General features: G+C 36.4%; 1 protein-coding gene across 6 annotated transcripts in view; it reads right to left on the reverse strand.

Annotated features, from left to right (window-relative positions):
* The window catches only part of USP25 (ubiquitin specific peptidase 25), a 163,131-nt gene that overhangs the window by 130,437 nt on the left and 19,136 nt on the right, over nt 1–13,558 (reverse strand). For all 6 annotated transcript variants that reach the window (XM_062206615.1, XM_062206623.1, XM_062206608.1 and 3 more), the window contains exon 2: nt 144–221. In XM_062206615.1, coding sequence (XP_062062599.1) covers nt 144–221 — 78 coding nt within the window. The remainder of the gene's footprint in view (nt 1–143; nt 222–13,558) is intronic.

Raw genomic sequence — 13,558 nt, forward strand, 5'->3', positions numbered from 1 at the left:
ACATCAAGTGAGGCTCTTTATCAAAATCCATTACTGTATCTGTACCACCACATGGCTTAACTAAAAAACCCAACTTTCAAATAGGATACACAGTAGAGAAAAGTGACTATCACAAATTGTATGTCATAGAAGAGAGGCCATACCTTCAAGGCTTGCTGTAGTATCTGAGTGTCATTAATCCCAGTAATTTCTCTCAGCTGATTCAGAAATGTCTGCTGATGCTATAGAAAGTGAAAACACAAAATCATTACACTCGGAACTCTGAAAATACACAAAGAAAAGAAAATAAATGTGGGAGGGAAACAAATAAAGTAAATAAGAGTCAAGGAGAAAAAACAGATTTCATTAAGAATGATATTGCTCTTTTAGAAAGAACAAAACATATTATGGAGAGCTCTTATTCCATTCTCAGGTTTCCAAAAGGGAGTGCCTACATTACCTCCCAAGGAGTACTACCTTAGTTTCTGAGCCATTTTTCACACTGTCCCCATTTTATGCCTCAAAACAGGAAGTGATCTGCAGGATGGTTAATCCCAAGAAGACTTGGGCACCTGAGACACTTGAAAAAGACACACTTTGGCAGGCTAAGTAACAGGCAGGTGATACATCATGTAGAGCTCAAAGTTTATTCAAAGTTTATTCAAAGTTCATTCCATTCTTTAATCTAACCATCATAAAAGACCCTACGCTGAATGGAATATTTGTCCCCATTTGCCTCAGTTCTCTGATGGTTGATATCATCTGTTACACTTCACTAACTAGAAAAGAAAAAGGAGGCATGGGATTCCACCATCAAATCTTTCCTCAACCTTTCTGGAATAAGAGCCATGTTCTTTCATTGTACATGTGTATCTCTTAAAGTAAGTTGCCAAAAACCATAAAATAGTACCATGAAATAAAGAAAGTTCCATGGATATGATTGGAAAAATAAGCTTAGTCACTTAAATAAATTAGGATCTGCTGATCTTTCTGTAAAATGGTTTGCATTTATCACTAATAATTCAGTCAGGGATCTGCAGTGGATGCTAAAACTACCAAGCAAAAGTTTTAATGAAAAACAGAACAGGCATAGTTTCAAACTCTCTCCTCACAAATTATAAAAAGATAAAGAATAACATTATAGCAAAAAACCTATCACAACCTTAATCAAAAGATTATCAAAAATCAGGCAAAATGAGTGTGTGCCTCCTGATACAGTATAAACTGTGACCATCCTTTCACAAAAGCTTAACCTGAATGTTTCCCTGAGGAAGCATCAGATAAATCCGAATTGTGGGATACTGCAAAATGATTTTTCTGTTATCTTCCAAAAATGTCTACATCATGAAAGAAGAAAAAATTGTGTCTCCACAGGAAAAGAGACTAGAGACTATCAAATGCCGCACAGGAAGGTGGACTGCATCTCATACTAAATGCTATGCAGGACAACATTGGAACAAACGGAGAAATACAAGTGTAAATATGCACGGTTAGTAAGGGTACTGAATTAATATTAAATTTCTGAATTTGTTAACCTACAGTTGAATAAGAAAGTATTTTCTTAGAAAATATATTTTAAATTATTTAAGTATTAAATATTGACATTTAAGAGGTAATGGGGCATTTACTCTTAGGTAATTCTGAAAAAATAAGTTAGGAAAGTTGTTTTCTTACAATTTTAAATTTGAAATTAACTCAAAATAAAAGTGTTAAGATGTTCTGCACTTCAAAAGATGCATGACAATTTAAATATGTATAACATATACACAATCAGAAGTCCAAAGTCCTGGACAAACTACAAAACAAATAGAAGTTGGGGGGAAGAAATCTGAAAAGTTTAAAATAAAAAGTCCAAAAAGTTTTACAAAAATATGTATCAATTGGAAACTACAGTCAACTACAGGTAAGAGTTCAATCTATGTAACAGCTTCAGTATTCTGTGGTGTCTTGATCTTACCCTACAATACAAACTCCTGACAGTAGACAGTCCAGACAAAACAGACACCCAACATAGTGTCTACAATCCACGTTCTTCCTATGTTGCCACTCCAAAATCCTTACATGTGCCATTTATCTACATGTCTATCACTTCATGCTCTCCACCCTCCAAGCAGAAAAGCGAGGGCAAGTGACCATCGGTACCTGCAAATCAATCTGCCTTGTTTAAGGAGCCCCAACAACAGCCCTCCACTTCAAAGCTCCATGAGCAGAACAAAGCTGCATACCCACTCAGCTTCAGAAATGGCTGGAAAATGAATTTATAAACGAGGGAAAAAGCTGCCACAAAAACAAAATTATAGAGTCCTGTTTAAAAAAGAAGGTACACACAGATTGAGTATCTCCAGTCCAAAAATTTAAGAACTGAAATTCTCCAAAATCCGAACTTTGTGAGCACTGACATGATGACATAAGTGGAAAATCTCACACCTGATGGATGACAGTCAAAACTCAGGTTCACTAAAAATACTTTATAAAATTATATTTGGACAATATGTATAAGGTATATATGAAACATAAATGAATTTCTGGTTTACAATTGAATCTCATCCATGAGGTATCTCCTAATGTATATGCAAATATTTCAAAATCTGAAATCTGAAAAATGCTTGATGAAACCATTTCACAAAGGATATTCAGCCCTATAGGGATAGGCACTGTCAGTGTCTATCATATAAAAGAGCTTTCATTTCCATAATGCTGAGATAACTATCACTATCTAACAATACATAATATAGTATCTAAGCAAGAAATATGCCAAGAAGTATCAACAGTTGCAGAAAGAACTGAGTTGTCAAATTTATAGGACTTACATGAGAAAAATAAAATTCTCTTTAAATAAATCAATTTTTCTTTCATTTAGAAAATCACCAATAACTAGCAGTGGAATCATGACTAAGTTATATAATACCTAACATTAAAAATTAAAAGAAATACATATCTGTCACTCTGCCTTTCAAATCAGTCCATAAATAAATCTTTAACAAGTCTGTAATCTCATTACTGCCAATATATGAAAGCCATTCTTTGCCTAAAGCAGTATTTCCCTCAACTGCAAATTATTAAATCCTGGATTAGGAAAAAAATGAATAGAATACCCAAAGCAAATTAGTCATTTGGACAAATAATAACTATTAGTTATTATGTTGGAAAAATCAATACAAAGCAAACATCCTTACACTAAGGAAGTAATTGTCAAATCTTAATATGCACAAGAATAATCTGATGATTTCGTTTAATTATGAAGCTTTCTAGGCCCTACTCCCAAAGATTGCAGTCGAAGGGGTTCTGAGTGAAGGCCAGGTATTTTGATACAGATGGACCTAGCAGTGCAGTTTGAGTTAGGCAAACAACAATCGTTTTAAAGCTGAATATATATATACATATATATATGTATATGTATATAGGTTACCTTTACTAAATTATATTATTAAACAGAAGCAGGTATTTTGATGCAGATGGACCTAGCAGTGCAGTTTGAGTTAGGCAAACAACGATCGTTTTAAAGCTGAATATATATATATATATGTATATGTATATGTATATGTATATAGGTTACCTTTACTAAATTATATTATTAAACAGAAGCAAGAATACAAAATAGTAAATATCCAATTAATGATGGTAAGGTCAAACGCAGACACAAATGTAGGGCTCAAAAAATTTATGGAGCCTATGCTAGACTCCCAGTATCCACCATTTGTCACTTTTTCACTTCCTCCCACTAGAGATACAATATACAGTCATGCATCTACATAGATGTTTTGGTCAATAATGGACCACATTTACTAAAACTGTAGTATCAGAAGATTATATAGAACTGAAAATTTTACCAAAACGTTGTAGGACAATGCATTCCTCCCATGCTTGTGGTGACACTGGTAAACAAGCCTGTGTATGTTGCTGATCATATAAAGGCACAGCACACACAACTACATACTCTGCATTAACATGTGATAATAAACAACTAAGTAATTGGTTTATATATCTACTATACTCAGTATTATTTTACTGTTTTTTCCTATGAAGGAAAATTTTTACTACTATATGCTGTTACATGGGCAACAACCCCATCGATCTTGTGTTTACCCCATCTCTTGATTACATCAAGAGGCCATGGGTTGGGGCTGATGTCATGGCACAGAAAGTTAAGTTGCAGCTTGAGATAATAGCATTTCATATCAGAATGCCAGTTCAAGTCCTGCTGTTCCACTTATAATCCAACTTCCTGTTAATGTGCCTGAGAAGGCATTGGAAAATGGCCCAAGTACTTAGGCCCCCACCACTCATGTAAGACACCAGGACAGGGTCCCTGGCTCCCAGCTTCTGCCTAGCCCAGTCCTAGGTGTTGTGACCATTTGGAAAGAGAACTAGCAAATCAAAGATCAATTGCTCTCCCTCTTTCATTCTGCCTTTCAAATAAATAAATCTTAACCAATAAAAAGAGGCCAAGAAGAATGACTTATTACCATCTAGGTTCAGGTGAGTACATTCAAGATGTTTGCACAACAATTAAAGCAACTACTGACACATTCCTCACACCATGTCCCTTTGGTTACGTGACACCCATCTGTGTTTCTTTGTGGCAATGATGATGGGCATTCCCAGTTGCAAGTGAGTGCTCATCTTGCAAGCAGACATACAATATGCACACATGCGTGGGCGTGCCCTCATGAAGTTCTGCATTCCCTTGAAAAACATGATCTGGGTAGGCCACGCTTCTCTAGAGAATGAGGCCCACATAGAGAAGAGCCACCCCAGCCAACCAGCTGACCTGTAAACAAGATGCTAGTATTTCAGTGTACCACTGAGTTATGAGGTGACAGATTTAGAGCACAAGCCACCTGCATTAATACATAGTATTTTATGGAGAGAAGCAAGGTCTTTGAAATTTTCTTATGATTAATATTTATCATTCACTATAATGCCAGCCTAGGTATCCCAGAAAAAAATCCAGTTGTTACCTTCAGCATGGTTCACGTTTTCATAGATTATGACTGAAAATGAAACGGAAAAAAGGTTCAGAGAGGAGATGATGCTGGGTGGGAACAAGAAAAGGTGAAAGAATTTTCCTAGTTAAGTTTGTAAGAAGAGGGAAAGAGATCAAAAGATAAGCAATGGGGGCTGGCGCTGTGGCATAGCAGGTAAAGCCGCCGCCTGCAGTGCCACATGGGCTGATGGTTCAAGACCCGGCTGCTCCACTTCCAATCCAGCTCCCTACTATGACCTGGGATAGCAGTGGAGGATGGCCCAATTCCTTGGGCCCCTGCACCCTCATGGGAGACCTGGAAGAAGCTCCTGGCTCCTGGCTTTGGATCGGCACAACTCCGGCCGTTACAGCCAATTGGGGAGTGAACCAGTGGATAGAAGACCTCTCTCTCTGCCTTTCTTTCTCTTTCTCTCCCTGCCTCTCCTCTCTTGTGTGTATCTGTGACTTTCAAGTAAAATAATCTTAAAAAAAAAAGATAAGAAATGAGAAAAATTCTATGTTTAAGGCTAACTCATCCATAGTCTTCCATTTTTGTTACTGGCATCTTCCACCTGTGCATTTATTATTGTTAAAAACCTGGGCCTTCACGTCTCAAATGAAGTTTTATTAATTGCTGCTATTTCTGTTGTGATTAAGACCCAGGTCTTTCTTCTAAGGTCTTTATCTTTCCATATACCAGTCTTTCAGTCTGTGATATGCCCTGATCCTCAACTAGAAACACACTGCACAAGGATCTCTCCTGCTTTACCAGCAATTTCAAGTTCAATGTGGATCCAGTACAATCCACTCCCATCTCTAGAGCTCACTTTCTGAGGAGTTCCAACTTCCTCCTTGTATAGATCTTTTTTTTCTGTTGGATAAAAAGGGCAAGGCACAACATGCTAAGAAATTGAGTCACTTGCAAATGTCACAAAAATCAATTAACAAAGCCAGGACTATATACAGGCCTTCAAATTCTTTCTTCAACACTATTTTCACTGTGCAAAATATAGTACTGTAGATGGTTAAGGAGTAACTCACAATTTCAATATAATTTCAATATAAATTAAGAATCAAAGGATTTCACAGATTCCCTCCTTTCCTAGTTGACCCTATGTAATAGGTCCTTTTAAAATGGTCAATAAAGAAAACAGCATACTAACATAACCTTTGAAAATGCAAAAAGGATGATTTGGGGGAGAAAGAATATAAGCATTTATTATGCTCTGAACTGTCTGCCAGGCTGTTCTAACTGCTTCCATATTCTAAATTCTCTTACTTTCCCTACTTTCTCTTTCATTCTCTCTCTCTCAGATTAATCGCATTTTATAGTTAACAGAGATTTCAAGTGAAGGGACACATGAAACTAGGCCTTTCAAATTCCAATGCATATGTCCTTTCCATATTTTCTCTATGATATTTGAAACTGAAAATTAAACCTTCAGTAACCAATGAAAACTTAGCATAAAAACCCCCTATTACATTATAGTATAATGGTACAAGAAAACTGAAACATCACTGTCTGCAAAGCAGGGGAGATTTTCCTGTTAAGTGCTGAGTGACTCATAAGTCAGTCATCAGTTCCTTTAACTGAATTTCCAAATATAAACGAAATTCGGTTTAACGCAAAGAGAAGAATGGTGAAGGTTTTCATCCTCAGGAGGAAGAAAAGCTTAGAATGACCTCTAAAACAAGCTTTCAAACTTTCTAACAATGCAGAAAAAAATTCCAACTTGACAAGAAATCTCAAACCAACATGAAACTTTAGAAACACATGCACTACAGCACTGCCAGGCACCAAACAATAGACATTTCAAAGTCACCCACCAATGAAACGAGTATTTCATATATGCATGTGAGCAAACATGTACACATGTTTTCTGCATTTATGTGACTACACTAAATGGCTCTATTTTTAATTTTTTAATCTGTAATTTTGAGCTTAATTTCCCTTCAATTATAATATTTATGACTTCTCTGAGAAATGTTCTTAACACTACAATCCTCATCATAGGTTAAGGGCCCTCAATAAGCTATTCTCCTATCTCTGGTCTTGTCTTACACTACTACTCTCTCCCAAACCTTTCTTCCCTTTAACTTTGATTCCTGGTCTGTAGAATACAATTCTCCTTCTGAAACAAAAGGTCTCTGCTCATTCAGGTGCCTTCTGTTAAGGTTAGAGGTCCTCCTGGTATTTACAAAGACTGTAATAATATGTGGCACATTACGGTTGATTACCAAATGCTAAGTCCTAAGGAGGCAATGACTGTTTCATCACTACTATTCCTGGTACCTGGTGAGTGTCTCACACTTTGTAAGAACTCAATCATTAATGACTGAATTAATGAATATAACAGTGTTTTCAGAGGTGAACTGGAACAAGTCAGATCACAGGAAAAGAGGCACTAATTAATGGAAAAAGGAACAAAAGCTTACAAATACCAGGCCAGCTAATAAGCAAATGCCCCACTCCTCTAGAGAAATCAGATCCACTTACTAAGCAAACTTTCTGTACCCTTACATTCTACCTAGAATTTCACAGAAAGCTTCATTTCCTGGTTCTGGTCCTTCCAATCTTATATCAAGGTGAGCAGTACAATACTGTAAAAATTCTCTACTGAAAATGTTTAAAAGGTAAACCAAGACACAACAAAATTTTAAAGAATATTCTTGACCAAACAACAATTCATGAAACGGGCAGCAAACTATTAGGGTTCTGGTGAATGCACCCAGGAAACACAGGGAAAGACGCTTTTAATAGGTCAGACCCAGAAGTACAGCAGAGAAAATACTTCACTGGCTGTAATTATATAGGTATCTTATTTGGTCTGTCTTGTTGGAAAGTCCCTAGTTATATAATCAGAAGATTGCTGGGTACTTCTAATTGGTGAAATTTAAGTTCTGCTTTTCCTTTAGGCTTTTAAAAGAAATAGTGCAAGTTTTATTGATTTTTGCAAATCAACCAACCTCTAGTTCACTTAAGAGGCCTAACTGGTTTTGTCTACACAGGGATTTTAAGGCCTGGTCTCCATTTTAATTTAATTAAATACAAAGAATCTGCATCATAGGTCCAGGAATGGTTTAGGAATGCTGTTATTACCAACCATCACAAAGTGAAATTCTGTTCAATATTTCTGGGTTAACAACACTGTAGCACTAAAATGAGTCATTTACCTTTCTCAGCACATAAATCTGAAGGTTTTTTTTTTTTTTAATGCTTTACTCTTTCCACTTAGCCTTTTGTCAGAAATTCTGAATTTAAAAAACCTCTTCCTTTTGATACAATAAAAGAGATACAAACAAGCGTATGCATTTATGTAACCTGGAAGGAAAAAAATGCAAACATAAATGAGATACTTCAAGAGAAATCAGTAGCGAAAAACAGTGGGTATAGTTGGTCCAATATAAAACTGTGGATGCCCAGCTTCCCTAACCATAGAGTTCCTATCCCTACCTGTCATCCACCTTTCAACCACTCATATCCAAGTCCCTGGCAGAATTTCATAGCCCTATTAATTGGCAGATAAAAGAAATGAATCCTAAGTTAAAAACTCCAAGTGTAAATCTCCCAAAAAATATTGTTACACAGCAATATAAACCAAATTCACACAAAATTAAATAAATTCCAGAGCCAAATAAGAACCCCACACCAGGAAATACGGTTTCTATGGGAACATGCATTTTCAGTTCCAAAAATCTAACTTGCAAAATCCTTTGGAGTACATTCTGTTTTTTAAGTTAGAGTGCCTATACTCTATAAAACACATAGGTAAATGAAACTTCTGTGAATTATATCATATCCTTGAATTACCAAGTCTGCTATTTAAACAAAATTTGTACCTATCATATTTTTGGTGTGAATAATCAAATTCCTATTATAGCTCTCTTATCTAGTTAGATCTTCACATATCTCTGACTTCTGTACTTAAAATTTTCATTAACTTACAGTCAAAAATAAATCAAATTCGATTAACTTGCAGTCCAAAAATCAGTTCTCGAAGACTAATAAAACATGCTCTAAGCAGAATTTTCAAAGTAGAATAGTATATAATCAATCCCTTTTAGTTACATATGTCACAAGCAATTGCTTAAAGCAAATGAAGGGTGGGATCATACCAGTAGCATACATAATGTACCATGAGGGACTATCAGAATCTCACTCATCTGGGACCTATAGGTTTAAAAGCACATGATGTGCAACACCCACTCTCTTTCCCAAACCCTTAAAAGAAGACCTCAGTAAACTTATTACCTCCACCGTGAGCATCAATCACTTCCCCTCCAACAAGAAGTAAATCCCAGACACTTGGGGATTTCCCATATTTAGTCCTTCCTTTATTCTTCAGAATTTTCTTTACCTTTTAGTAATTAATCATCTATTGTTAGCCAATGCTTCTTTATAGTAAGCCTTCTCTATTCAAATTTTTGGGTTTGTTGTATCCTGATTGAACTTTAAGTCAAATTATCCCTCTTTGCAGATGATATGATTCTAAACATATGATAACCAAAAGACTCCACTAAAAGGCTATCAGAACTCATAGGAGAGTTTGGCAAAGTTACAAGATATAAAATTAGCACATAAAAATCAACAGCATTTTTTCGTAGAAACAATGCCATACCTAGGAAAGAACTTGTAAAATCAGGCTCAATCTCAATAACTATAAAAAAATTAAATACTGTGGGATAAATTTAGACAATGACAGGAAAGATCTCTAAAATGAAAATTACAAAATATTATGGAAAGAAAAAAAAGACATCAAAAAATGGAAAAAAAAAATCTTCAGAGTTCATGAATTGGTAGAATTAATACCATCATACTAACCTAAGCAATTCACAAATTCAATGACATCCCATTTAAAACACCAAGGACATTCTTCTGTGATCTAGATAAAACAATCCTATAATCCATATACAAACGCAAAAGACCCTGAATATCTAAAGCAATCTTAACCTATAAAAGCAAAGCTGGAGGCATCATAATACCAGATTTCAAGACACAGAACAGGGCAGTTGTAATTAAAACAGCCTGGTACTAGCACAAAAATAGATATGTGAACCAATGGAAGAGATCTCAGAAATTAATCCACACAGCTACAACCAAGTAATCTTTGACAAAAGAGCAAAAATCATGTCCTGGAGAAAGGACAGTCCCCTCAACAAATGGCGTTGGGAGAAATTGGATCCCCACATGCAGAAATATGATACAAGACCCCTACCTTACACCCTATACAAAAATCAACTCACAAATGGAACAAGGATCTAAACGTAAGACCTGAAACCATCAACTTACTAGAACACATACAGGAAATACTGAAAGACACTGGAAAAGGCAAAGACTTCTTGGAGAAGACCGCAGAACCCATAACCACACGCATAAAAGCAAAAATAGACAAATAGGATTACATAAAGTCAAGAAGCTTCTGCCCAGCAAAGGAAACACTCAACAAAGAGGAAACTGATTGAATGGGAGAAAATATTTACAAATTATACATCTGATGAAGGATTATTACCCAGAATATGTAAGGAGCTCAAGAAATTCAACAACAACAAAAGAAGCAATCAAATGAAGAAACAGGCTAAGGATACAAACAGCCATATTCCAAAGGATGAAACAAATGGACAATTGACACATGAAAAGATGCTCAGGATGACTAGCTATCAGGGAAATGCATAGAAAAATCACAGTGAGATTTCACCTCACCCAAATTAGAATGGCTATCACCCAAAAAGTAAAAGATGCTGGCAAGGATGTGGAGAAAAAAGGTTCTGTATTACACTGTGGGAAGGAATGCAAACTAATACAACCATTATGGAAAAGAGTATGAAGATTCCTCAGAAATCTAAAAATAGATCTACCATATGACCCAGCCATCTCACTCCTGGGAATTTACCCCAAGAAAATTAAAACAGTATATGAAAGAATTATCTATATCCATGTTTATAGTAGCTCAATTACAGGAGCTAAGATATGGAATCAAACCAGATGTCCATCAACTGATGACTAGATATAGAAAATGTGATATATATACACTACGGAATACTACTTAGCCATAAGAATGAAATCCTGTCATCTGCAACAAAATGGATGCAACTGGAGATGACTATATTTAGTGAAATAAGCCAGATCCAAAAAGACAAATATCATGTTTCCTCTGCTCTGTGGTAACTAATATGTACAGTACAAAAAAAAGTACTGTAGGGGCCGGCACTGTGGCATAGTGGGTAAAGCTGCCACCTGCAGTGCCATCATCCCATGTGGGAGCCAGTTTGATTCCCAACTGCTCCACTTCCAATCCAGCTCTCTGCTGTGGCCTGGGAAAGGAGAAGATGGCCCAAGTCCCTGGGCCCCTGCACCTGTGTGGGAGACCCAGAGGAAACTCCTGGCTCCTGCCTCAGACCAGCACAGCTCTGGTCATCGTGGCCATTTGGGAAGTTAACCAGCAGATGGAAGAACTCTCTCTCTGCTTCTCTCTCTGTGTAACTCTTTCAAATAAATAAATAAATCTTTAAAAAAAAAAAAGTATGAGTGAAATTTACATCCTGAGATTTGATACAGCTCTTATCTGTAATAATTCCTGAGTTGAGTTCTTTATTTTGTAGAGGATTAAGCTTGTGACTATAAAATAAGTTGAAAGTAGGTGATACAAAAATTAAAAGAAAAATAAGAAAGGAAGGAGGAGAGTCAGGGAGAGTGACAGAGGGAGGGCCAGAAGTATCATTATGTTCTTAAAACTATATATATGAAATACTTGAGCTCTGTTCCCTTTATATAAATATATTAAAACAAAAAATTTTTGTATCTAATATTAATAACACAATTATTAATTTTGTAATAATTGTAAGGGGCTTTTTAAGGGAATTTTTAAAATTTTTAAGGCACTAAATTTCCGAGAACAAATAGCAAGAGAAAAGTAAACCATATATGCTGACTTCTACCCTAGAACTATCACTCACTGAGCACTAATTAAAAGCAACTGAGAGGTCTTTAGAAAGTTCATGGAAGATGTTTATTATGAATAAAACTATGCATGGATTTCAAAAAATTTTGCACCAAAATAAACATCATTCAACTTTCCATTAACTTTTTAAAGATTTATTTTGTTTATTTGAAAATCAGAGTTAGAGAGAGGAGAGACAGAGAGATCTTCCATTCCCAGATGGCTGCAAGCCAGAAGCTTCACCCCAGTCTTCCCTGTGGGTACAGGACCCAAGCACTTGGGCCATCCTCCTTTGCTGTCCTAAGTGCATTAGAAGGGAACTATAACAAAAGTGGAGCACCTGGGATTTGAGCCAGAGCTCACGTGAGATTGCAGGTATTGCAGGTGGCAGTTTAACTTGCTATGTCACAACATGGGCCCATCCATGAACTTCCTGCTGTACTCACTTACAAAGCACTGGAAATTACTTTAAGGCATAATAGGTTAAATCATGGGCTATAAGTGTCTGAACTTAATCTGCAGGTCAATAGTGGCTAGTTTTTCTAGCAAATATTCACCATTCTTAAATTCAAATTTATTATTATTACATATTTGAGAGGGAGACAGGGCACTCTCATCTGCTGGTTCATTCCTAATGCCCACAAGGGTCCCCAGCTGGGGCTGAAGCCAGGGGCCAGAAACTCAATCTAGGACTCCCACATGAGGGTCAGGAACATAGTTATTACAGCCACCATGGCTGTCTCCCAGGGTCTGCTATAGCATGAAACAGTAAACAGGAGAAGAGTATGGAACCCAGATTCTCTTTTGTAGGATGCAGATGTCTTAACTGGCCCCTTAACCCATATGCTAATTCTCCCTCCATCTCAAAGCTATACAGTCTCTCTCCTCCCTGGCCCCTGAGTTATATCCCTAGCATACAATGGGCAGTAAATTCCGAAAATTTTAGGGGCTCTGTGCCAGGATGCAGGAAAAAAGCCAAGTATGTATGTTTTATTTATACCACAAGCAGACATATTAGGCTACCTGCAGATCACAGAAAGCACAAAATCCTTTTTATTTGTCCTTGCTCAGATACTTCTCTTTGCTTGGAATACTCTTTCACCAGTTCATTTTAATCTCCCCTCTCAGACCTTTCCTGTTTTTCCTAGAGCTTCTCCTTAGTCCTACCTATAAAAACTTCTTCTTTTAACTTTTAATATCCTCTGTGTATCTCTGATTCCTAACACCACCAAACTATAAGCCTTTTGTGAATCACTTCTCTATCAATCTGCTTAGAACAATGACTGAATGGACATGCTACTACTGAGCAGCAACTGTGTATCTTAAAGCAGAAATGTACAACAGCAATTGAAAGCCTGAATATAGAGTTTATGTAAGGATGTAACATTAAGTTTAGTTTGTGCAAATTTGGTACTAATAAATATAGATAACTGGGGAAATACACAATCTCAAAAACAAAAAGAAAAGCAAAAATCAAAGGAAAATTCCTACAGTTCAGAAGTGGAAACACAGCATACTTTATTAGCAGCCAAATTCCACCCCACTGTATAACTCACATGTAAACAGTTTACAAACATGTACTTAAAAGTTCACACAGCAAAACCTAGCAAGCTCATCTATAGCTTGCCCAGTAACCAGGCCTATTTGCTACTGCTTTCTTATCCAGTGATTCTCA

Source organism: Lepus europaeus, chromosome 2 (genome assembly GCF_033115175.1).
Source record: "Lepus europaeus isolate LE1 chromosome 2, mLepTim1.pri, whole genome shotgun sequence".
NCBI classification, from domain to species: Eukaryota; Metazoa; Chordata; class Mammalia; order Lagomorpha; family Leporidae; genus Lepus; species Lepus europaeus.